The sequence below is a fragment of the Centroberyx gerrardi genome, chromosome 12 (assembly GCF_048128805.1).
Source record: "Centroberyx gerrardi isolate f3 chromosome 12, fCenGer3.hap1.cur.20231027, whole genome shotgun sequence".
Taxonomy (NCBI): domain Eukaryota; kingdom Metazoa; phylum Chordata; class Actinopteri; order Beryciformes; family Berycidae; genus Centroberyx; species Centroberyx gerrardi.
The window spans coordinates 17,987,248-18,014,325 of NC_136008.1; the positions used below are offsets into that span (position 1 = coordinate 17,987,248).

The following is a 27,078-nucleotide window of genomic DNA, read 5'->3' on the forward strand; positions in this document are numbered from 1 at the left end:
CTCTCTTTCTCTTTCTCGCTCTCTCTCTCTCTCTCTCTCTCTCTCGCTGTCTCTCCCCTCTCTCTCTCTCTCAGCTCCAGTTCCCGGCCCTCTGAACCTGCGCTCCAGTGACGTCACCACAGCCAGCTTCCAGGTCAGCTGGGATCACTCAGCCAATGACATCGTCCTCTACAAGCTGTCCTGGGCACCATTCACAGGAGGCGATACAAAGGAGGTCAGTACTAAAGGATCAATAGAGAAGGTGTTTTAGACAGTGAGGACGGTTGGTCACCAGCAAGACATGGGCCACGGGACAGTGTGATACCATAGGGTTAGCATAACAAAGATTGTAGATTATGTTGAAAACACTATGGGCATGAAACACAGAGCTCGAGTCCCAGGTACAGTTGCGAGCTTGTCGCAAATTTTTTCCCTGAAATTACTACACGACACTTCCTCAAACTGACATATATTGCACTGAAGAAATTTGTAATTTAAGATCAAGAAGATAACCAGCCTTTATGGGTACTGAATCTCTCATTCAGCCAAGTGTCCAATTATTATCTCTACCACCAGAGAAAGAAGTGGCTGTACTTCATATGCCCAGAGAAAGACGAGGCTGTACTTGCATATACGCTTAACTACACTACTGAGTGGAATGGTAGCTGGTAAAACTCCTGGCATGGCTGAGTATAAATAAAGGCTGAATAAATCTAGGAATTAATGGCTTGGGGGTTTTATTACCATGATCTGGGGTTTAGAGGCAGCTGGGAGGCAGCGATAGAGCCCTCAGGTCTGTGAGTTTGTGTTTGTATGTGTGTGTCTGTGTGTGCATGTGTGTGTGTTTTGTTGAGAGTCATCAGAGCTGAAAATAACACTCTGGGGAGTTGGAGAGGTGGGTTGGTAATACCGCCAGGTAGAGTGGAGATGCACGCAGTCTCTCTCTCTATCTCTATCTCTCTCTCTCTCTCTCTCTCTTGCTCTCTCACACACACACACACACACATACACATGCGCACACACATGTGCACACATGCATACACACACACACGCACACACGTCTTTACACCCTCCACTGACTGCCCTGTCTAGTTCTACCTGACAGGAGATTGAACATAACACAAGCACACATGTGCACACATAAACACAACCACACACAGACACACATACACACCCAAAGAGTGAAAGATTACCTAGATTAATCCTTCAAATTTGTTTATGATAATCTAAAGATCCATGAGAATAGTGAATGATAACAATATTGATCCTTTTTGCGCTTGTGTGCTTCATGCTGTTGCGTTTGGATCCATTTGTATTAGTACTGTCCTGACGCCTTTCTGAAAGTAGTTGTTGAAATGATTGATTGACATCCCACTTTAATCAGGGAAATCCATTTGTAGGTAGGGATGCACCGATACCGATACTGGTATCGGTATCGGTGCCGATACCAGGCTAAAATGGAATATCGATATCGGAGATTTTACCCAAGACTAAATCTGATACCGAAAGCCATGAGTAACATGTAAGAAATACAAGCAAACTGTCTTGATTTTATGCATTTGTGGCACATAGAAGCCTGTATTTCTCAAACAGTGGGAAAAACAAGGCTTTTATCTCAATAATTTTGTCCATTGACCCCAAACTAAGGAAGTAAGCCTGCACTGTTCAGTAAAAGTAATGGATCGGATCGGTACTCAGTATCGGCCGATACTTAAACTTTCATACTCGTAATCGGTATCGGCATTGAAAAAGTGGCATCGGTGCATCCCTATTTGTAGGCGGTGTTGTTTTGTGCATAAAGGAAATAACACTACACAAAATACTGAAATACACCTCATTAAATTAAAGGAAATAGAGAAGGGAGAGAATGAACAGTTGAGTGTGTCCATGCCTCTCAAAGTGTCACCTGCCTGGGGAGCCACACTTGTCTGGCCCCTCTGGTGAAATGAGCATGTGTATCTGTGCCTCAGAGGTGCTCTGCAAAGAAACAAATTCCTGCACGTAATTTGGTTATTGAGTCATCTACGTGACCTTCCAGTTTCAAAGTTGCTCTCCGTGGACGCAAGTTGTACTTTTGATGACCTCTTTGTATTTACCTCCGTGTCTGAATCATTTCTGTGTGGTGTTTATAGTGGCTGTTTGGACTCCTGCAGCAGCAGTTCTTCAAGAGAATAGGCTATCATTAGTCTCCTGGGGAAACCACAGTTCTCTAAGTTACTCATTTATATTGTAATAATCAGCTTTGTAACATTTACAATAGCCTACAATAGCCTTAATGATGAAATGAAAGGAAATTCTCCCTAATTCATAATGTAGGTACCAGAGTGCAACAACAAACATAACTATAGAATAGAAATAATAAGTCCTAAAATATGCACCAACATTCTAAAATATGTACCAACATTCAATATTTCCTGCTGCCTTCTCAACTGAAATTATGTTATGCCTCTCTGAGCACTAAGGAGATACATTATTTTATATTCTTTTAGTAGCTCTCTCTATTAAAACTCAATGGTAACCTTGGTTTTGAAAGAGTCTGGTGATGTAGCTATAAATAATCTTGTCAGCCGGTCGGTTAATGCCTAAACCTTTATCACAACTTGAAGGTAACTCAGGAAACACTTGGTGCCATTATTTCCTGCTTGCAAATACAGTAACAACATAAGAGGGTCAATAACAATATCATATCACCTCAAATAGTATCACCTTAGTGCTTTGTGAGACACAAAAGAACAGAATTTAAAAAATGGGAAACGATGGCACATCAGTCAGAAACACTCACAAGGTACTGCTATTATTATTTTTTGTTTGTTTATTATTTGTACTTAGTTTAGTTCATCATATTTTTATATTTTGTACTTGCATTGTGTTGTTACACCCATGTAATTATGTATTACAGAGATTTTCAGTACTAGCACATTGTCTTCTTACAGTACTTAACCATGATTAATACACTGGTTTAAAGCCATTGTAAAGTGTTGCTGACAGCTATTACAATCCCCCATATAATGGTTCTTTAACTTGGACCAGGATGAACTGTTGAAAATGGGCTATAAAACATCACAGGTGTTTTTGGAAATGTCAACCAACTTCTGTCTGAAGTTGACTTTTTGGAGAGATGTTGTGAAAGGTCATATGAGAACATAACTAATACTTGTGTCTCTCTCTTTTCCAGGTGGTTGTGAGTGGAGCTGATAATAAATACCTCCTGACCGGTCTCAGTCCCTCTATTGAATACGAAGTTATGTTGACGGCCGTATTCAAAGACGAGTCGGAAAGTGACACCATCTCTGTTATAGAGACCACATGTAAGAGGCATTAGACTGTTACTTAGGCATCCTGTACATCATCAGTCATTACAAAACTTGACAAGAGTCTCGGAGTTACAACATTTCCCGCATAGAGAAAGAGACAAGTTTCATTTTAAAAGTAACCCATGGTTGTAATGATGGTTAAAAAATCACTATTGAAATTCCAGTCTGTAAACTGGAATAAGGTGTGCATTTAATTTCATATTCTGAAGATATTCTGAAGGCAGTTGACTATGACTAACTGTTGAATTGCATTTTTGTATTTCGCCAACCCTTTTTACTTCAAGTATAGTAGTACAGTGCCACTGTCTGCACTGGATGACACACTAGTCTATTCACATACGCTCATTAGGATCATAGAATTAGCATTTCTGAGTTGTAGCCTAAGCGTAGCTTTGTGCTAGCAGATTTGTATTGATTTGTTTATCCCGGCTAGTCTCAGAGGGAGAAAATCTATTTTCCCCTCAGAGATTTGTTATGTATTTCTTTCTAATTACCTTAATTATTTATATAGAGAGTTGTTGAGGAGAGTTTCCATCTAATTATCTGATTTACTTTTCTTGTATATTTCCCCAGTGGCCAAGACAACAACAGTTGCTACGACTACTCCAGGTAACAAGTGCTCTAATTGCTTTTACGTACGGGCTCTCTGAAAAAGAAGATTGTCAGTAACACAAGTGTTGAAAGCATCACGCCTTCAATAATAAAGTATACGTTAACAATATAATTGAGCTATACAGTAAATGAATGGGAAACTACCTGCCTTGACATTGTAATGGTATGATATGAAAAGTCTTCACCTGGGCGTGTCATGTTGGAGTAAAATTGTGACGTGAAATTTATTCTTCTGTTTAGTAATGCGTTTTAAAATCTCGACAGTATAGTTTTAAATAATTTGGACTGGGTGTGGCCCTGTGGTCGAGCGGTCTGAGGTCAAGTGGTACTTGCTTTGAACACTATCCATGTAGTGTGACTGGCCAGGTTTGAATCACGGCTCACGCCAGAGCATCTGTCTCCAAACTGCTGTGCCATTGAATTGTGAGAGCCCCCACTAGTTGCCAGTGCTTTCTGATGTTGCCAGAGAACAACTGCAGTTCTAGCAAGTAAGCAGAGTTTTGGCTAATGTTGCTCATTTAGTTCCAGGAAATAAAAACAGAATTACTGAAGTCTTAAAATAGCTCCACACTGTCCAGTGTCACTAAGACTGATGAAAGGCTTTAGTTCTAACTAATTAATCACGTATCTGATGTATCTAACTTCAATGCATATGAAAAACTGATAACTTTCTCAAGTAGGATGGGCTGCTGCACTCTCCCTATAGAAAAAACTATAACTAAGAAGCGTGTAGATCTTGCGTGTTTTTAGAATTATGTTCACCAAGCTGGCTTTACCCAGAAGCCTTAACTCTAACTTCATTATCGCTGAGGCGACCCGGAGGCCATCTGGATTGCGTTTTGTCTGAGGAGCCGGCTGCAGCTAATCGAGTCGAAGCAGTTTCTCCACTCGCGGCTCTAAAAACTTAAAAAGCAACATGTCTCCTTTGTTTAAGGCTCCACTCCCTGCTCTAGAAACTTTAAAACAGCACGTCTGCTTTGTTTAAAACTCTCAAGTGCTGCTGTGAAAATCAGGACTTTTTTGGTGGCCTACTAAAAGACACCAGGTCGCCTTTGTTTTTTTATTCAAGGATTGTACAAGTATAATGCCACATTATGTATGGTCCCTCACACTGATTCGCCTCCACCCACGACTGCACAAGCTTTAAAAACATGTCTGCTTTGTTTAAAGCTATTATCACTACTGCAAAACTTTAAAAACACACTGTCTACTTTGTTTCAAACTCCCAAGTGCTCCTGTGAAAAATGGGCATGATTCATTTGTCTACACCTGACCCATGATGCTCAGCTTTTAGAGTTTATTGAACCTTTATTTTACCAACCAGCACATCACAGTTGACAATGGATGGGAGAATTATGATTGTTTTTAGTATACTTAGACATTTTCTTGGGGGATGTGAATACATCTTTTTCTAATGTGCACATTTGGGAGAGATTTGTTCAGTTATTCATAACTACTGAACTGTTCAAAAACATGTGGATCAAGTGTATATTTTCCATTCATTTTTGATATATTAATCCCACAGTAACTCTTGTTGTCTGTGTTGTGTTATCACAGTGGCACGTCAGGCGGTGAGAAACCTTCAGCTGAGTGACGAGACCACCCAGAGCTTAGAGGCATCTTGGGAGCTGGAAGACCCCCAGGTGGAGAGCTACAGGGTTTCCTACGGCGGCCTCAGGGGCGACCGCAAAGAGGAGTCGGTGAGTTGGAGAAAGTCTGTACAGGCTGTTGCTTTTAAAACATAATCATTTACGGGTTTCTGATAATCTGTTGTTGGCCAGCTTGCTGGGTTAAATAAGGGCTAAGAGGTCTAAGGAGCATCTGTTGTAGACAGTGGATCAGAAATGTTTCCGGATTTCAATTATGCTTTGGTGTTTTTTGATGTATTGCCCTCTCTTAAGAGTTATATATCTCTTAAGATCGATTTTACTTTCCAAAGTATCCCTCCTTTTAGTTCTGTGGCGCTTTGGTCAGATGTGTTAGCTCTCAAACACACACACATGCACACGCATGCACATAAACACACAGTTGGTCAGCTGAGGACACTAGAGATGTGGAGTAAACAATACTAGAGTTGCGGTCTGAGGAAGAGCCTCGTTATTTCACACCTCCAGCCTGCTGAATAGCACTGCAGTGGTCAGTGTCAGGGTCATCTGCTCCAATCAGAAAACTGATTACACTTTTAGTCCCGGTCCTCTCGGCCTCTCCTCCCTGATCCCTCTATCTGCAGTAAGAGCCCTTGAGCTCAGTGCCACAGACTGACCCTGATGCTTGACACAAACACACATACACACACACACACACACACGCTTTTGCTCTCGCTCTGTCTCTCTCTTCCTCTCTGTCCCTCTCTCCATCTCTCTGTTTCTCTCTTTTCCCTCGCCCTCTCTCGCTCTTTCTCTTGCTACCTCCCCTTACCTTCTACGCTTTCTCTCTCTCTCTCCCTCTCGCTCTCTCTCTCCCTCTTTTGCTCCCTCTCTCCTTCTCCCCCCCCCTCTCTCTCCCTGCCCCTGTTTTAATTTCCCACTGTGGTGTCAGTAGAAGATGGAGAGGCCAGGCCAAGCCAGAAGACATTCCATTATCTTTTCAGCAGCCATTTACCTCACTGGGAGGAGAGATGGAGGGTAGGAGAGAAAGAGCAAAAGAAACAGAGAGAGGTGGAAAAGGAAACAATGGCTAAACAAAATGAGAGAAAGGCTTAAATCTGCCCTCCGGCTGACAGATAGGGGTTGTTTCAGGTTCTCCCCTCTTCCTGGGAGAAAGTTTGGACCTGTTTTCATGTGGATGTGTTTAAGAGAGAGTGCATGCAATTATGTGTGTTTCATATGGTGTTTGTGTGTTAGGTTGTGGTTTGGTGTGTGAGTATGCTGTTGAGAGTGTGTATGTGTGTGTTTTTGTATGTATTTAAGTGCATTTGAGTGTGTGTGTGTGTGTGTGTGTGTGTGTGTGTGTCTGCATGTGCATATGTGTGTTGGCCAATGTCACTGGCAGGTGTTTCAGCACCTCAGCCAGAGTGGACAGCTCCACTAATCAGTGTGTTGGCTCAGACAACTTTACCTGGTATGGGCTTCACCACACACACACACACACACACACACACACACACACACTCGCTCCCTCTCTTACATATGTAAACACATGCAGACACATCAAATCTCTCTGAATTGCTCTCTCTCACACACAAACACACACACACACACACACACACACACACACACACACACACACACACCTATACACACACACACACACACACACACATATACACACACACACACACACACACAAACAGGCTGCTGTTTGGGGATCAGTGCTGTCAGAACACAAAAGGAAGTTAAGCTTTCTGCTGCTGTTTATGTTAAAGTCTTATTTTGGAAAGCAGATACTTTGTTAAGAACAGAACAGGAGGAAGTTAGAAGGCTTTCTACAAATTTTTAACATAACAGGCATAACAAATATTGTTTTGCTTTGGAAATCAGACAGTTCATTAAGAAATGAACATTAGAAAGATTAAATGCATATTTCCATGCTCTGTGTTAAATAACATAATTGGTTTTGGGTAGCGGACAGTCTCCACCTATCTAAAGAAAAAAACAAAAAAACACTGAAGTAAGAAGAAAATCTGATCTGAGTCTAGCAAGTCAAACAAGGTTGGCAAGTTATTATAATTAGTAATTTGAATACAAACACCTGTAGTATCCATCTGTTTGTAATCATACAGATAAAAAGACAAGAGGCAGGATCAGGATTATAATGTTTCTTTTTCTTGGTGTCAAATCTTGGTGTCTTGGTGTCGAAGTTTACATTTATGTTATATTCTACTTTGTCTGCAAGTATTTGATAAAAAAATGCATTATTCACACAAATAAATAGGTTTAGAACTTAAACAAAGATGCAGAGTCAAGAACAAACCTCAACACTTATTAATGAAAACTCTCCAGCTGTAATTGGTTTTCCTCACATTGGCCTCAACTGACTGTATTGACTAAACTGAAGTGAGCAGAATTCTTGAACAGTTGTGGTTCAAATCCCTCAAGGTATATCGCATTTTGCAGGCCCTTTCTGTTTCACCAAATTAAGCCCGGCTTTATCTTTCCCTCCAAATGCTCCTAAGCCAGCAGAGAGGAGCAGCAGATTCTGTATGAACATTCACTCTACTGTATGGTGTGTGTTTCTATGTGTGTGTGTGTGTGTGTTTGTGTGTGTGTGTGTGCATGTGTGTTTCTGATTTGTTTGTCCCTTGTCTGCTTGCCTTTATGCAGGCTACAGCTATTCCCAAGTCTGCAGCATAGATCATTCGCTGTACACTTTCACTCCTGCACTAACTCAAATATCCCCTGTGTGTGTGTGTGTGTGTGCATGTGTGTGTGCATGTGTGTGTGTGTGTGTGTGTGTGTGTGTGTGTGTCTAGGTATTAGTTCCTGGTGTTCAGAGGAGAGCTGTGCTGCAGCCTTTACTATCAGACACCCAGTACAAAGTGACAGTCACACCAGTCTACACAGACGGACGAGACGGCATCAGTGTGTCTGCCCTGGGAACCACATGTAAGCCTTACATGCCCACACACACACACACACACACACACACACCTCTGCATTATAACCACTGGGGTCAACTCGCTGTTGCTGAATTTTCATTAAGTAAAGAGGCAGCTTCCATTTTAGACGAAAACATCTGACACAAGTGAAAGCAGATGAAAATGAATTTATTGCAGAGAGCAGAATGCTCATTTGCATTCCGTTAATTCCATGTTCATTTACGTTCCTGAAGGAGAATGTAAATTAAAGCGATGACAAATACTGATGCATATGTAATTCCGTTCATAATCACAGCGGCTCCTTTCATTAATGGGACAATTAAATAATTTTGCTCGGCTCTAATTGATTTTCTCAACCATTCTCTTCTCTCACTTAGTAGTGAGAATAGTACTGAGTGTCTCCTCGTTAAATCGAGAATTGAAATGTCAGATGAAATATAAGTCATCTTTTAAAGAGAGACAACTGTAGCTGTTTGGCTAGCCCTGTTCCAAATGAAAACCGCTTCTCAGCTTGTAAAACAGGACAGCCGATAAATCAGAGTCCAGCACACTTAGCACATGACATATGAAGCGTGATGAAGGGCAGTCAGTCCCTCCCAAGTCAGTCCCTCCAGCAATTTTGTGATCACAATAATTAATGCAAATTCATTTGACTGGCACTATTTGTGAGAGCTTGCAATTTTGCAAAATGACCACAATTTTTCCACATTAAATGGCCAGATCAATGGTCAATCATCTCACTTTTTGCCTAAAATGGTTCAATTGAACCATACAGATCATCAAAAAACTATGTCTACTTTGGTCTTGCTAACCTGCAACCAGCAACCTATGCACTGTATTGACAGTGTCAGAAGAAAGTTGGTGGTGGAGGGGGGATGATGTATTCTCTAAAAAATACCAATTTATTGTGTTTTGATGCTTTGCCAATATTATTTTCTTTTTTTCCAATGTTCATGTCATTGAAGCACTTTTAACTGATTCTGATTTTGGCTTTGGCTTGCGCTTTGGCAGTGCCCCTCTCGTCTCCTAGCAACGCGCGTGTGTCAGAGGAGTGGTACAGCCGCTTCAGGATCACCTGGGATCCCCCTCAGTCTCCCACCATGGGCTACAGGATAGTCTACCAGCCCATCTCTGGTACAAATACACACACACACACACACACATACACACACTCTGACCCAAAAACCAAAATCCTAAACCCAACTCCTAATCCTAACATAGCACCTTCCTTGGAAAGAATAGCAAAATGTCTTCACTTGGGAGGATTTTCATCTTCTTTTGATCCTTGTGAGGCCTTTTGGTCCTCATAAGTATTGAAATACAAGAACACACACATACACACTTATTGAATTCTGTGTGTCCTTCCCACAGCAGCACACTCAAAGCATGCATATTCAGACACGCACGGAGGCACATGTGCAAGTATTCACATCCACACATGCACACATATGCATGCCTACAAATACGCATACACATACAAACACACACAAACATGCTGATATACATAACACAGTACAAGTATTAAACACTATCAAATAGAAAACAAAAAGATTAGTAGTCAAGTATTGAGGGGAATTTTCTAGACCAGAGGTGGGGTTTTTTTGCCCTGGGATGCAGCCTTGTCAAAAACATACTAATCCCCTTGTTATGGGAGGACCCACCAGCAACAGACCTGTGACAAACCCACAGCTTAAGAAACACAATTCTCACAGGGCTCTTGTGACTTTCCTGATAGTGACTTGTTAGGTTTTTTTTTTTTTTTTCTCTTTTTAACAGGAGGCTTGAGGCTTAAAGGAAAACATTACCTATCTAGGATTGAAATAAAACACTCCCCTTTGTTGTCTTGAAGCAAAAAGAATCATCAGAAGCCCATTTTCACTGTTCTGGTGCTTCTCTAGTGCTAATTGTTTCATCCTTCTAAGACAAGGCTCCAGTCTTTATAGTTTCCATGACTGTTTTCAGTCATCTAAACACAATTACTGTGTCTCTGGGGTCCCAGCTTCAAACAGGCAGACTGAATTAACCTGATTATAGGAATTAAGTTGAAGGGAAATATATTTCACCAGGCTTCTGTTTCCAGTGTGAGAATTGTGGCACGTAGATGGAGAAAAAATGCCTATACTGTGTATGTGTATGTACCAATGGTCACACACAGAGAGACACATACAGACGCAGCTACTGTGTATAGAAACATGCAAGAAACTTAATGACTTCATGTGACAAACACATAAAAACATGTGCAAACACACACCTGCATGAGCACACACATACACATACACACACACAAACACGCACACTCAGTCTGTTCCCTATTAGACAGCGTTCAAGTGGGTGTGGTAAGGAGAATTGCTGCTCCTTCTCTATTTATCTCCTTTTTCATTTTTCTTCTCATATTGTCTGTGTGTTTCTTTTTCATCCACTCCTTTATTGTATTTATTCATGCATCTTATTTATTTTCTTCATAAAGCACTTTGTAACGGTTGTTTGGAAAAGCGCTATACAAATACAGTTTATTATTATTATATTGTTTTTTTATCATTTACTGGCCTAGAGGAAGTGTGTGTGTTTGTGTGTGTGCACTCCTGTGTGCGTGTGTATGTGTGTACAGCAGCAGTGTGTACAGCAGCTAAGAATAGGTTTAAGGGATGCAAACACTGTTATAGTTCAGTAAGGATGTGTGTGTGTGTGTGTGTGTGTGTGTGTGTGTTGTAGTGGTCAGTAATACATTACCAGAAGGCAACTTTCCAGATTATCGTCGCCAATTTACTCTGATTCTGTCGACAAGCTGTAATTGGACAAACAATTATATTGACATTGTGTTAAATACAGAGTGAACCAAACCTTAAAGGAATAGTTCACCCAAAAATGAAAATTCTGTCATCATCTACTCACCCTCACCCGCCAAATGAAACACAGGTGAAATTTGTTAGTCCATATAACACACAGGGAGGTTGCCAGCACAACTTGGTAGCAGCCTTCTCCAAAACAGCTGAAGTCAATGGGGACCAGTTCTTTAGAGTTCCAAAACAAAAACAGCCAAACAATCACACTGTGAATAGAAAGACCTATACATCATTATTTGTTGCAAATCAATCAGCTGTAGTTAAGATTTGCACTAAATTATGGTGTAAATATAGGTCTTTTTGGAACTCTGAAGAACTGGTCCCCACTGACTTCAGTTGTTTTGGAGAAGGCTGCTATGGAGTTGTGCTGGTAACCTCCCTGTGTGTTATAAGGACAAACTTCACCTGTGTTTCAACTGGCATGAGGGTGAGTAGATGATGACAGAATTTTCATTTTTGGGTGAACTATTCCTTTAATGATTCTATCTATCACATTCACTCATTTTTAAACCAATTCATACATGGATTCAAAGGGAGGTGCCACTCCATTTGGAGAAGATATTCCCAATGCTTTACACACTGAGTGTATACAGATAGAGAATGGATTTATGCGCTGTGTCAAGCCAAATTTGCATTGTAATTAATAGTGGTGTAGTTACAATAGTGAGATCTCTTCACTAATCTAATAATAAACAACTCTTTCTCCCTCTCCCTCCTTCTTGTTGTCTCTCTGTCTTCCTTTGTCCACTGTTTGTGCTTATGTGTGTGTGTGTGTGTGTGTGTGTGTGTGACTGTCTTTCTCAGTGCCAGGACAGGTTCTGGAGACAGCGGTGGGTGAGGATGTCAACTCCATGCTCCTCCTGAATCTGCTGAGCGGGACGGAGTACAGCGTCCAGGTGACGGCTTCCTACCCTACAGGACAAAGTGAACCGCTGCTGACGACGGCTAAGACATGTAAGCAGCCGTACCTGACACCCGCAAAGACCACATAGGAGGAGTTCTTTTCCAAAACACTTCATATCCATTTTCAAAAAAACAAGTTCATCATTCGGTATCTCTAAAATATAGACGGTTATTTTTTTATTTTTGTCTGTCAAGGACATAAGTTACATGCCCTTTCAAAGGTATTTTGTTATTTTAGACGTGTTTTGTGCTATCAATCTCTTCATCACTTGGCACTTTACACATTGTGGGGAAAACATTTTGCGCATTGGCATGACAGCAACACATTAGTTAACATTTTTAGCATTGAAACCAATGGGTAATGATAAAAGTGAGTTTTATAAAAGTGAGATTTTAAAAGTCTTTTCAATGGAGCTCCTGTTGAGGCTGACCTGATTTACTGGGGAAGGTCGTTCTGGGGAAAGTCTATGCGCCCTGAGGGAGACGTCATCATCACCTGAAGTTTTCAGTCTACACTTGGCAGACAGGGGAGCGATACGGCTATTAGAAGAATGAGGCTGAAGCAGCAGAGAAGGAAACTGGTTGAGGAAAGTGAGAAAGGTACAATATGCATATTAACAGCCTGCTGATACCGTACGGTTTAATTTCCATTGAGACTTTGGCAAACAAACCGATAGACAGAGGGACATTAATATTCCCCAGTCAGCCAGTGAGAACAATCCTTTTTGCATATAGATTTGGTATCAGTAGGTGCAGCAAGGCCTAATGCAGGCTTTAGCGCCTCTCTCATCTAAAACAAACAGACTGTCGGAGAACGTGAGAGAGTGAGAGACAGACAGAGAGAGAGTGCACGTGTGTGTGTCTGTGTGTGTGTGTGTGTGTGCATTTATCCATCTGTGCATGCACGCTTGAAACCCCTCTAGCAGGCTATCAGAATAGTGCTGTGTCACTACCTATCACTAAACATTAATATTGTCTTTTGGGTTTACTGTCTTTCTGTGTGTTTGTGTGTGTGTGTGTGTGTATGTGTGTGTGTGTGCGCGCGCGCGCGTGTATGTGTGTGATTATCAAAAAACTGCTGTATCATCCGTTGCTTTAAATCTTACTTGCTTTTCTTTTAGGCTTACTGTCTGATTGGCCAGACAGGACGCATCAAATGGAAGAGCATCCAATGGGATCAAAGCAAACATGCTCTAATTTTAATAGCTCATTAATTTCTCATGCACATTAACACTCAAGACAAAGAAAGTCTCTGAAAAGCTACTTATTTTCTTTTTCTTTGGAGAAAAATGTTGAAAAAAAAAACTAAGACAATATAGACTGATTAATAGATTTACACATAATCTACAGTTAACAAGAGGATTGCTTTTGATACACAAATTTGCAATTAATTTGTGCTACATTTATATGCCATTTCCCTTCATCCTCTCTCAAATCATCCCCCTGTAGAATGAATGACAACTTCCTCATAATGAAAGATACTTTTATGAGAAGAGAAAGACTAAATATCAGGCTCTGGCATGTAGATTTATTAACATTACATATTTATCTTTACACTTCAGACTTTACACCTTGTCCTTGTGGTGCCACTCCATGATGGTACTGTACCTCTACTGGCCATCTCTCCACATGTAACATGAAGGATGGTGGACAGGCCAATTTCTTTTCCCTTCACATGCCCCATTAATATCTATACATAAAGAAGGAATACATTTACAACTTCTCCTACAGTTTAGCCTTCCAAGACATTTTCCGTTTTAATATTCCACACTTTTACAGACCTTTGTACGTTGTAGTGTGTGTAATTAATTATTCCACACCTTTGACCATGGGTTAAGAAAATGATTAATTGCTAATTACTCAGTGGGTTACATATTCACAGTGTATTGATGAATTTTCAGACTTTTTCCAAAGCTATTTATGTTTTTGTTTTTTGATTTGTTTTCCCATATTTTTAAAGACTGGGAAATGGTTAAAATCCTTGTCCATATTTGTACTTTACAGTGGAGGAGCTCTGACTTATCAAGAGGGACGCATTCAGACATTTGTCATTCTAATAAGAGAGATGTTGTCACCATTCATCTTCACTCACATATTTCCCTGAGTACAGCACATTCATCGCAGCCTTATCAAGGGGGCCAACTGGCATGTTTGCCACAATAAATTAAACATACTAGTGTGTAGTATAAAAAGTATAGTGTAAAAATTATTGGTACCTTGAGGACCATTAAATGAAATGAAACTGTTTCCCCCAAATGAAGTTTTATGTAGTTTGTTGTGAGGTGCTGGCGCTTCAACCGTGCCGTAAAAATTTGTTTTCAAAGGGACTGCTGAAGGGTGCTCAGTCAACCTGGTCTCATTAAATTTTGTGAACTGAGCACAGTGTCTTACAATGGAAATAATGTGTTCTTTGCACAAAAAGTGAGAGAAATACTTTTCCCCACCATGAAAGGATTATGTGTAGAAGACATGATTAGAAACGGCTCAACTCCGGCAGCTAATAGCAACAGAGAAAAAAGGTTCAGGATGGTAACTTGAGCCCTTCAATCATCTTTATTGGCCTACGTGTTTCGGAGCAAGCTCCTTTGCCAGGGCACGATACATACATGTAGGACAGTGTACATCAAAAACCAGCAAGCAGATGTGATTGGAGAAACAGCAACACCTGTGTAGGAAGGACAAAACCTCTGTTTTGGCAGTACATAGAAATAGATATACTAGAACGGAACCAGGAGACTAAAGTGGGTTTAAAGTCACAATGGATGTTAGCTAATTCTCCATACATCAAAATCCCATTACCTTTATTTCCTGGAAAACTACATATTTTAGTGGTTAATTTGTGGCGTAACAGTAGGCGTACATAAAAATTCAAACCAATAATACCATCACAAATGACTGAGCACAGAATACAGATTAGAATAAGAATACAGATGTATTATCTCCCTTTACCTCATCATTCATTCTCTCTGTCTCCTCTCTTTTTTCATTTTATTTATTTCTCTTTCTATTTCTCTTCCTCTGTTTCACTCTCTCTTTCACATGCACACACACACACACGCACACAGGTCATCTCTGTCTAATTGCAATATCTCCATATGGTCCACCATGGTGTATATCAGTGGTGAATACTCAATTCACTATGACCTTTTCATAATTAAATGGGCAACAGCCACCATTGATCCTCTGCTCTCTCTTTCCTTCTTTTTTCAACTTTTTCAACTTTTCCTTCTCCCTGCCCTCATGCTTTTCCCTTTCTTTGGCCTAGTTTTCATTTTTTCTTGTATGTTTAAGGCTGTCTATGCATATTTCCACTTCAGTAACACGGTGTGTGTTTGTGAGTGTGTAAGCGTTTGTGCTCACAGGTGCACCTCTGCATGCTTATATGTACATGTGTGTCTGCATGTTTGGACATGCGCACATGTATTTGTATGTATTGCATGCATTTGTGCGCATGTTTGCGTGCATGTGTGCGTGTTGCATGTCCGTGTGTATTAGCGTGAATTTGTGTGTGTGTTTGCATATAATTGAAAGGAATGAAGGGTTGTCATATGCATTATTCAGTAGTATTTAAAATAAGGCACCTGCCATATGGTTCCTGCATAAAATATCCATTTAATGGTGCAAGAGCCCAGTGTATTTTATACCATCAGCAAATTCTGTTAACGAGGGGAGGAAGAGAGAGAGAGACACACAGAGACGGAAAGGGAGAGGTTCCTCGGAGATTTGCTTGCCATCTACAGTACACTGAAATCTGAATACACAACAAGATATGACCATTTAAATTGCTCAAGATGTTTTTGCATCCCGCTGCATCATGCCTCATCACTTCTCTTGGAGGCAGTAAAACGTCAAGTCTGACCTGCTCTGTGACTTTGAGATTTGTTGCACAATCTATCTGACTGTACTGTACTATATGCTTTATTTAACTGCAGCCTTCAACACAGACAAATTTCCACTAAAGGAGTTTAATCAATTATGTATCACCGCAAAATGAGTTCCAATGACACATTTGAAAGGTCGCAAAGAAATAAAGAAAGCGACCGCCGTGTTCTACGAAATATGTTGAAATGAACTTAAAGCACAAGGCTATAGATTGCAGTGCCAGTGATCGATGCACAATGTTCATATCTCATTTGATAATGAGAAATTTAGAAGTAACAAAGTAAATTTAGAGTTTCCTGAGAAATGTGTTGTCTGTACAATAATGTGTAATAAAAGAGATTAGCATATTGAATATCAGTGAGTCTTGTGTCATGGAAACTAATTTTCCTTCTCAGGGATCAAATAATAGAACCTAAACTAATCTAACTTCTTTTGTTCTCTCTCTCTCTCTCTCTCTCTCCTCCTCTCCTCTCTCTCCTCTCTCTCTCTCTTTCTCTCTCTCTCTCTCTCTCTTTCCCTCTCTCTCTCCCTCTCTCCAGTATTCCTTGGTGTCTCTGGCTTGTCTACCTACCAGGTTCGCCCCAACAGCATGTGTGTCCAATGGCAGCCTCTTCCACAAGCCACACTATACAGAGTGTCCATACAGTCTACGCTCAGTAAGTAGATTTACCCTAAATGAGTGTGTGTGTCTGTGTGTGTCTATATGTGTGTTGTGTGTGTCCGGTAGAAAGTAGAAATCCAAGTCTATGTTCTCAAAGGTGGTTAAAGCGAGTGCATTACTAGAATGAACGTTTTCATTAGTTTTGCTTTTATGTACATCAGAATAAAACACCATGAAAGCAGCTTGTTCCCTGCTGTTACTTCATTAACATAACTTTTCAGAGAGTCTAATTTTATCAGCCTGTTGATTTGTGAGCTGAATTACACCTTTTAACTGCAGAAATAACATTTTATTAAAATAAAATAAAATAATACAATAAAGTTTAGAAATAAAATGAACAAATATTTCTGGCAATGGTTTCAGTCAAACTCAGTTTTGGAAAACAGCCCTAGTGCATGCCTGTGTGTGTGTGTGTGTGTGTGTGGGCACACATGCATGCATATAGACATGCAGTTGACAATTTCGGTGTGCACCTTCAGTCATACCAACTCGTTTCACCATTCCACATTGCGAGAAACAAGGCTTTTGCCAGATAAGTGACTGGAATAAAATTGAGTCACTAAATCAAATGTTTAACAGTCATACTGGAGTTGTGATATTTGGTGAGGTGGCTGGATTCAGAGGCCAAACTCAGGATCTGTCCTCATGAAAACGTCTCCTCCATTTATTATTTGTGCAAAGATAAGCCAACTCAGGACTGTGTGTCGTGTGTGTGTGTGCTTGCACGTGCCTGCGTGTGTGATGCATGTTGTGTGTCATGCGTGTGTGTGGGTTACTTGTGTGTGTATCTTCCACAATAATCTGGATTCATATTGATATGAGCCTCTGAGGGAATAAGTGCTTCATATTTCTGTCATTCTAACATGGCAGAGGTTTAGATCATAAAGGAGACTCATAAATCTCTCAGTTCGCAGAAAGGCAGGGAGATATGATATGCATAGATCTCTCCCTAATAAAAGACACGGGAGAAAACTGCTTCGTGAATTCCTATTTGTCATCGCGTGAGAAATAAAAGGCAAAAAGACATAGAGGATATGACCTTTAGAAGCTGTTTATTGGGCAGCTCACTCAATTAAACAATGGAAAGAGGGAGGCGGAGGGAGAGAAAGAAGGGAACGAAGGTCGGAAGGAAGGGTGGAAGGAGAAAGAAAGAATGAACTAGCAAAACGATCAAATCAATCAGCAAATGAAAAAAAGAGGAAACTAGCAAGAGAAATCTCTACTTCCTTTTTCCCTTCTCCACCATTGGAATTATTTAGTTCTCGAGACTTTTTTGGGGCTGGTCCACTGACAGAACAACCTTGATGAAACAGTGACAGCATTCTGGATCATTTTTCAGAGATACTATATGGGGATATTTTCTGGTTTATAGCTATTAGCACTATAGTTAGTATGTTTGCAATGAGGCAGTACTCCAACTATATCAAATGTCATGTAGATGCCTGGTTATCTTAATCAGAGTGAGGTCATTATACCAAGTTAACACACCTAGATTTCTGCTCAATCTTTAGATTTACCTGGCCATGGAAAAACCTTAGTTTGAGTTCACTTCATTTTTTAAATGTCAGCATGTGTCAAAAGGTCACATAGGAAGCAGTGGTGGTGTGTTTTCGTTTACACAAATACCTCTCATGTTATAATGGGATGTGTGCTGCATCAGTACATTACAGTGTCTTCTGCTTTTGGCTATCTCTAAAAATCACACCACATACATCAAGGTGTTCTGTCTGTGCAACAAAGCAAATGACAAGAATGCCAACAAATTCTAACAAAATTTTACCAACCTATCAAACAAATCCATGTAAACCTGGGTTATTGGGGGAAATTGCAGTACAGGAATCGAAGGAATGGAAGGAGTCCTAAAATATCCTAATCAAGTGCAAGTACTTTTACTTTGCTGAAATTTCACTTCAGTAGAAGTTCAATTACTGGTGTAAAAATCTACTAATTAATGGAGAGATAAATAAAAAATACCTATGCATCAAGGAAACATGTACAGTAACATACAAGTACGCAGGCACATACACACACACACACACACACACACATACATACACACACACACACTCACGCACTCCCTGCTGCCAATTACTGTCAAAAAGTAGGACGATTTTTCTCTTCCTTCTTCCCTCCCACCCTCCATGCTGCCTCCCCTCTTGCTCCCATTCTTCCCTCCTTTTCCTCCTCTCTCCCACTCCTTCTGTCCCTCCCCCCCACCCATCCCATCCTCCTCCTCCTCCATCCATCCCTCCCTCTCTCCCTCCTTCCGTCCCTTTCTCAGGTTCTCTCTATTTACCTCTGTCTGTCTCTGCCTCCTGCCTGAGTAGTAGCCCGATATTCTAGCCGTCGTTTAGAGATCAGGTTTAATCTCACACTGAGCCAACCAGCTGCTTGAACACCCTCTCAGACAGAGAAGTGCACCTTCTCCATAACAAGCTGTTTCCCGAAACTTTATCTGTGGTTATTTCCTACGTGGAAGAGGAGCTAATTTGTCATTCTCCTGGATGAGAGACACGTTGGGAAATAGAATTAGGCTAATGAAACTGACGAATGGCAGCTATTAGTGTATGTGTACGTGTGTTTCCAGTTTGTCTGCTTGTCCTTGTCTTCGGCTGCCAACATAAATGATTTTCACTCTCAGTCTTTCTCTCTCAGAGTGTCTGATGTCCCAAAACAGCATTTTAAAATAAAATGTTTGCATTTTTCTGAAGAGAGGCAGTCAGCATTTTTTTTTTTTTAAAAGTGTCACAAGAATAGAGGAAACAAATCTAGGCTTTGTTCATTTCAGTGTCAGTTTCAGTGAACAATAGCCAGATTTTCCTACACTTGGACACATTTATGTTTTTTCATTCACAACTGTGTTTAGTTGCCTTATTTTTCGCTCAGATATATGAGTAAAGCTACATGTGTTGCAGTTTTATGAGTCTTGTCTGGGTGAGTTTGATTTAGTGCAATCAATTCTAACCTGGTGTGCTGCTCTGGGGAAAAATGAAATCAAGGACAAGGTCGACTGTGGCAACCTTGCAGTTCTTGAATCTTGTATCGAGCTTAGAAATGAAAGTGTTCACTCTAAACACGAACTTCTCCGGTTATACTTCAATGCATCTGTTTGTTAAGCTTGATATAAAGTATTATTTTCAACATGTGATATGTTAAGAGCAAGGTGTTATTAGGAGCAACTCGACTTGATTTGACATTTGATCTGAACTTCTCTCATGATAAGTCATTTCTGTTTTGTTGTTGTTTACTTGCAGATGATCAGAGGCAGGAAGTGAGCCTTGGAGGCGGGGCTTCCCGGCAGTGCTTCTATGACCTCACCCCTAGTAGCCAATACCAGATCAGCGTTCACACCCGGATCCAGGAAATGGAGGGACCTGCTGTCTCCATCACTGACATGACATGTATGTAGCAAATATTCTACATATACAGTATACACATGTGCTTCTTTCAGTTGCATTCCTTTTATTTTCACCTTTCATCCCTTTATTTACTTTTTGGGGGCTCTTGATTCATCTTCCCCTCTGTTCTCTGTCCCTCTCATTTTACCCATTCCCTGTCCCTTACCTGCCATTGCTCTTCTCTCCTTTCTCCCTCCTCTCCTGCTCCAACTCCCCCTCCCATCTTTCTCCAAGCCACCCCCCTGATCTCATCTCTTCTTCTGCCTCTCCATCTCTCTTCCAAGTCTGTCTTTCTCTCACCCCCTCCTGTCTCCCTCCCCTTAACCCTCTCCTGCCCTCATAGTTGTCCTCCTGCTGTCCCAAGTGGCTGTCTTGCCTCTGCAAACTTCGCCTTCTTCCACCTTCCTCTCTCTTTCTCTCTCTCTCTCTCTCTCTCTCTCTCTCTCTCTCTCTCTCTCTCTCTCTCTCTCTCTCTCTCCCCCTCTCCCCCTCTCTCTCTTCCAGAGGCTGCTGTTGCAGTTCATTGGTCAGCTGATGAGCTGAGGTGAACTGCACAGCCCAGGGACCAGGACAGCTCAGCTCTCTACCAGGGTTATAGATAGATAGATACATGGACACACACACAACCACACATTTAAAATATTTATTTATGTCCACATAAATACAAGCATACAAAGGACATAAACACTATTAATGCAATCAGATATTGAGTCAGTCAGTTACATAAGTGCCTGATTGGCAGCCACATTGTTGCAGACACACAGGATGAAAACAGTGGCAGGTCGAGGGATAATAGACAGAATCCACTTCAAGGGTATAAAAAGCAACGCCTTCTCCATATTGAGCGGCTACCAATGATAGCAGATACTGAACAATACCTCGCTAACTGCTTGGCCCTTCTTTTAGGGAGACCAGCCATCTGAAGGCCCCTCACAACTAGCTTGTGCACATGACCCAGGCTGCCAAATATGAAAACTAAAAGTTTGCACTTGTAGCCTAGCTGTGAAATGGTCTGCTCCAGCTGTTGATATTTCAGCATCTTAGTTAGAAAGGCTTCACACACACACACACACACACACACACACACACACACACACACACACACACACACACACACTTACACTAGAATTCCAGTTGATAGCATTGGTCCATAGATTTAGATAGCAGTGGATTAAAGACAACTGAATAATAACTCCATAGCGTGGTTGTTGTGTGTCTCTGTGACTTTTGTTCACTTTGTTCACTTCATTTTCACTTCATTAGAGAGCACGCAATGGAGGGTGATAGGAAAAACAGGAAATAGAGAGACAGAGGGGATGACATTAACAACGATAATGAGCCGGTTTTCAGACCGTATTGTTTCTAAAACATAGTATGCGCCTTTAGTCGGCTGAGCCACCAAGACACCCCGCTGTTTATTGTTCAAGGACATTTACCACATTCGCAGAGATACTCACAGCAGAAGCAATGTTTTTTCTGAAATATACAGCTGGGTTTATGCGTGAATCGTGTATATTATATACTACTGAGGCTAATTATCGCTCTTGTCACCAACAACAGCCCCAAGAGTTACTGTTGACATTTTATCTGTATGTGTGAAGTTGGTCTGCTCTGTCTGACTTGGTGCACAGTCTCTAATCTTTCCAAGATGATTTACTTGCTGCGCACGGTCTTGGCGCTGGTTTGACAGAACCCACTGCTTTCTGCAAAGTAATTGGCTTGGCGCTGAGGCACACCTTAACCTGAAACCCAGGGGCTGTTTTCGATTCCAAATCATAGTTTAAGAACATGGTGGCTAGAGAGATACTAGATCGATAAAAAATTGTTTCGCTATGCCTAAGTTGTAGAAGGAAGGAAAGAGAAAGACATACAGAAAGAAAATAGATGGAATCTGACTGCTGTATCTCAGTGATAGATGGACAGAACAAAATACAGAAAGCTGTATTTTGCTCTCCATGTACCTAGGTTGTAAATACAGATTATACCAGAAATCTTTTCCCTGGAAAGGTCCAAAACTCTGCTGTCGGAGGCAGGAAGAGGATTAGGAGAGTTCCAGTTTTATAGAAATAGGACTTTGACTAGTGCTATCTCTCATTGTACCAAAACATGGCTTAGCTTATCGAGACAAGTGTGTGTGTATGTGTGTGTGTGTGTGTGTGTGTGTGTGTGTGTGCGCGCATGTGTGTGTGCTGTGGATAGATAAAGCCAATGATGGTGCCACTTGTCACTGCCATCATGATCGATGACCTTGTCTTGTTTCCGTTGGTGTGTTTGTGTGTGTGTGTGTGTGTGTGTGTGTGTGTGTGTGTTGTGTCCAGTGCCAGCCCCGACCCAGGCTCCGACTGAACCCCCTGCCACGGAACCCCCTCCCACCATTCCCCCTGCTAAAGAAGGTGAGTGAGAAACTAAACACACACACACACACACACACACACACACACACACATACACATTTGTATTGTGTGTATTATTCATTCCCAGCGTTGGGGGGTAACACGTTGGAGTACTCAGATAACTTTTTTGTGTTAACTAGCAACTTCATGCCATCGTTTTTTCAATTCTTGTAATCCGTTATTAGTTACTTTTTAAAATTAGAATGCAGCTCTTTTGATTTTTCTTTCATACTGTTTAATTTTTGTTTACGGGAATTACCGAAAAGTAGAAAGAAAGTGAAAATCTTGCAGTGCAGACAACATGCTAATGCTAATACAAAAAAATGACTACTTTAAAGAGCAATAGTCTTGCATCACATTTTAAAACAATAACAACACACTTGTCAGCCATATTGCTGCATGTTTTTGAGCTACACAAAAGTAATCCAACAAGTTACTTTTAATAAAGAGTTACTTTTATAGGTAAGTAAAGAAGTTAAGTAACTCATTACTTTTTAAAGTATCTTTCCCCAACAATGTTCATTACATCATTCTGTTGACTAATGTCTAATCCTTAATAACCACTAAATGCCTAACAGTTGACCCTTCACCCTAAACTTCGACTAACTGCAGTTCAAACTGAAACGCTAAAAATGATTTCTGAGGACAAGACAGTCGCACCAATGTTTCGGGACGAATGCCTTCGCCTGGCAAGACAGGCAAAATATTCTCACTGTATAGGATTTTTCCAAATGGCTTCACAAACATAGGAAGATTAAGAATAAAGGGTAGAGGAACACACACACACACACACACACACACACAGCTACCATGGGCCACTGAGAGACGTCCACCAGATGCTCTGCCTTCTCTGTTCCTGTCTGATGGTCCCACGGCCCAGGTAAAAGGTTGATCTGCACAGACACAGACAGAGAGACACACAGACACACACACACACACACACACACACACACTCACACCTGCTGGCTGGTCTATAAGCATTTCTGTCTAAGTTTCTGACCTTTGTCAGACCAACCCCTCCATCTGTGATGACAGGTAACCTTTACTCAGGGCCATATTCAGGACAGAGCCAGAGAGACAGGGAGAGCAGACAGCAAGGGGTGTGTGTGTGTGTGTGTGTGTGTGTGTGTGTGTGTGTGTGGGGGGGGGGGGGTAACAGAGAGAGAGAAAATTGCTTGTCTTATTGTATCAAATTGTATCAAATTGTATCAAATTCAACATCATAATTGAAGCTTTGGCAATATTGTTTGTGTAACATTCATGCCAATAAAGCATATTGAATTGCATTGAATTGAAAAGAGAGGGAATGAGAGAGAGAAAGACAACAAAGAGCAACAAGAGGGAGAGTGTGAGACAAAGTGATGGGTAGAGTGAGAAGAGAGAAGAAGAGGGAGGGAGTAATAGGGAGAGAGACGAGGGGGGGCTGACAAAGGGAGACGGACAGAGAGAAGTGAGAAAGACGGATAAAGGCAGAGAGGCAGAGTGAGAGTGACAAAGAGAGGAGAGGTGAGAGAGATCATACCACAGACCTCTGTCTGAGAGACATAAAGTAGGCAGTACACTTCCAACTCAGAGTTTCCAACTCTATTGTTTTTTTGACCACCTAAATGACATAAAGGTAGGAGAGGAAGAAAGAGATCTCTTTGTAATATCAGATCACAACTTTTCTCAGAAGCAACCTTATTACACCTTCTAATCAAAACATTCTCCTGCTAACCTTTAACTTGACATTTCTGACAAGCTTGAGAGCTCATGAGGGTCTGTAAAGATGCTATGATGACATCGTCTCTTCAGAAAAACAATTGCATCACTTCAGAGTAGAAAATACTTCTAGAAGAAATATTCTATTATATTATATTCTACTTTGTTGGCTTTAGAATTACAGTCACAGGTCTAAGCTTCAGCCATACTTCCTAAACACCGTGTCCACATATTTCATTTTTCGCAGGCTTTTATGGAGGCGGACACGATCATCGATGGGGAGGGTTTGAGCACAGAATTGGGGTTTGAAAACTTGCTAAAACCACACAACAACTTCGCAGCAGCAAAGATAAGGCTATATGGAGCCATTCAGAAACCTTAAGTAAGGAAAAGGCACCCAGGATCGACCCAGGAGTATGAATGGGCACAAAAAAAAAATACACAAATGCATTGTATATTGCCCATTTAGGTGGTCAAAAAAACACAATAGAGTTGGAAACTCTGAGTTGGAAGTGTACTGCCTACCTTTATGTCTTATCAAGTCTTAGCAGTGTGCAGATTAAACAGTGGAGCCAGACTTTGCATATTTACCCTGGTCCACTGGATGTATATTTACAGTGGTTCATACTATGCATATTTACTAAGTGTCTGAATGTGTTAGCCATCTAGTTAACATTCAGCTGATGCTTTGTCCTCTACCGACCTTTGTTGTGTATAAATTTACACTTTATAAATGCAGTTTACACTTTTTAAATGCAGAGACAAAATGCTGTATTGGCTAAATCTATCTGTCTGTCCGTCTGCCTGTCTGTCTGTCCGTCTGCCTGTCTGTCTGTCTGCCTGTCTGTCTGTCTGTCTGTCTGTCTGTCTGTCTGTCTGTCTGCCTGTCTGTCTGTCTGTCTGCCTGTCTGTCTGTCTGTCTGTCTGTCTGCCTGTCTGTCTGTCTGTCTGTCTGTCTGTCTGCCTGTCTGCCTGTCTGTCTGTCTGTCTGTCTGCCTGTCTGTCTGTCTGTCTGTCTGTCTGTCTGTCTGTCTGTCTGTCTGTCTGCCTGCCTGTCTGTCTGCCTGTCTGTCTGTCTGTCTGTCTGTCTGTCTGTCTGCCTGTCTGTCTGTCTGTCTGTCTGTCTGTCTGTCTGTCTGTCTGTCTGTCTGTCTCTCTGTCTGCCTGTCTGTCTGTCTGTCTGTCTGTCTGTCTGTCTGTCTGTCTGTCTGTCTGTCTGCCTGCCTGCCTGTCTGTCTGTCTGCCTGTCTGTCTGTCTGTCTGTCTGTCTGTCTGTCTGTCTGTCTGTCCGTCTGCCTGTCTGTCCGTCTGTCTGTCTCTCTGTCCGTCTGTCCGTCTGCCTGTCTGTCTGTCTGTCTGTCTGTCTGTCTGTCTGTCTGTCCGTCTGCCTGTCTGTCTCTCTGTCTCTCTGTCTCTCTGTCTGTCTGTCCGTCTGTCCGTCTGCCTGTCTGTCTGTCTGTCTGTCTCTCTGTCTCTCTGTCTGTCTGCCTGTCTAGTGTGTAAGGAGGCCAAGGCCGACCTGGTGTTCCTGGTGGACGGCTCCTGGTCCATTGGAGATGACAACTTCCTGAAGATCACACGCTTCCTCTACAGCACCATGGGATCACTGGATCTGATTGGACCAGACGGCACACAGGTCAGTCATGTGACCACACCCACACCTCTATCATTTTACCTTAGCTGTCCAGTCCTGTTTGACCTCAAAGGAAGAATTCAGGAAAGACATTTTAATGAATACATTTTGGGCACATACTTGTACTTCTTTCCCTTTCTTGAATGCACTACAACATTACTAGAAGCAAGGGGAAAGATGTCTAGGTGCAAATGCAATCTTGATCACCTTGGTCTGAACAACACTACAATGAATCTCCTTAAGTGTGCTGGTTTTCTCATTAATGTTTGTGACTGGGAGGCAGGCATGCAGGTTTGATATGGGCTGTGATTCTTGTGGTTCTTGTGTCTAGTCAGCCATCATTTAAAACATACTTATCATAAATAAGCATCAAGCCGATGAAAAGAAAAGTCAAATTATAAATGGTCATTGACACAATAAGACTTAACAGAAGTACAGTACAGCACAGTTTGTAATTCTTGTTCACTCTCTTTGTGATTAATTCTCCTCATTGCCCATGTACTTCCTGAAAAATGGATGCTCATGGGAAATGGAATGCAAAGCAGATGCTGTGGATCTGGACTTAAGTAGCTACACTGAAAATAATAAAATATGTTAAAATAATAGAATTGTATGTCATGGTAAAATCTGTGGGAATAGAGCCCATTCAAGGGAGAGACAACCTTCATTTTGTGAAAAAAAATCGTTTTCCTTTGCTTCCAAATATGTCCAAACTTTCTGGGGAAGAGTTCCATTCAACAGCTAATGGAGAAGTGGCTGCTGTTCATCCATAATGGAAGGATGGACTGTTATATCGCTCTATATCGGCAGCTTTCCCAGGATTGGTAGCCTTTTTTCTGTAACCTGGCACTTATTCTCAGTTTATGTTTCTCTTCATTTTGCTTTACTCTCTTTGCTTCTTTTCACACTGAAACAGCCATCCTTCAGAAACACTAAATCAGTGTGTGGTGCTCAAACTGAACAATGTTACGATCTTCCCTAATCAGAACCTTGAACAATCAGAGGTTGTCCTTTCTCCGTTTAACCAATGTGTGTTTGCCTCATTTATTGTTTCAGGAAAGGAGGCTGCTGCTGCTGCTGCTGCTGCTGCTGGCATTTATTGTTGGGAGGATGATCCAGAGTAGAATTTCACTCATTTATCTTTTGCTATCCCCTGAGAAATCAGCATGGCCACAGCCTTGTATCTATATAAAAGTTGAGAAAAGTGAAAGTGGAGGGAGAA

At 41.3% G+C, this 27,078-nt stretch overlaps 1 protein-coding gene across 1 annotated transcript in view; it reads left to right on the top strand.

The window, feature by feature from the left end:
- The window catches only part of col14a1a (collagen, type XIV, alpha 1a), a 137,538-nt gene that overhangs the window by 49,220 nt on the left and 61,240 nt on the right, over positions 1–27,078 (top strand). The window contains exons 15-25 of the mRNA XM_071901633.2: positions 75–214; positions 3,155–3,287; positions 3,867–3,902; positions 5,463–5,605; positions 8,317–8,449; positions 9,454–9,576; positions 12,090–12,239; positions 16,610–16,726; positions 19,986–20,132; positions 22,448–22,522; positions 25,720–25,859. Coding sequence (XP_071757734.1) covers positions 75–214; positions 3,155–3,287; positions 3,867–3,902; positions 5,463–5,605; positions 8,317–8,449; positions 9,454–9,576; positions 12,090–12,239; positions 16,610–16,726; positions 19,986–20,132; positions 22,448–22,522; positions 25,720–25,859 — 1,337 coding nt within the window. The remainder of the gene's footprint in view (positions 1–74; positions 215–3,154; positions 3,288–3,866; positions 3,903–5,462; positions 5,606–8,316; positions 8,450–9,453; positions 9,577–12,089; positions 12,240–16,609; positions 16,727–19,985; positions 20,133–22,447; positions 22,523–25,719; positions 25,860–27,078) is intronic.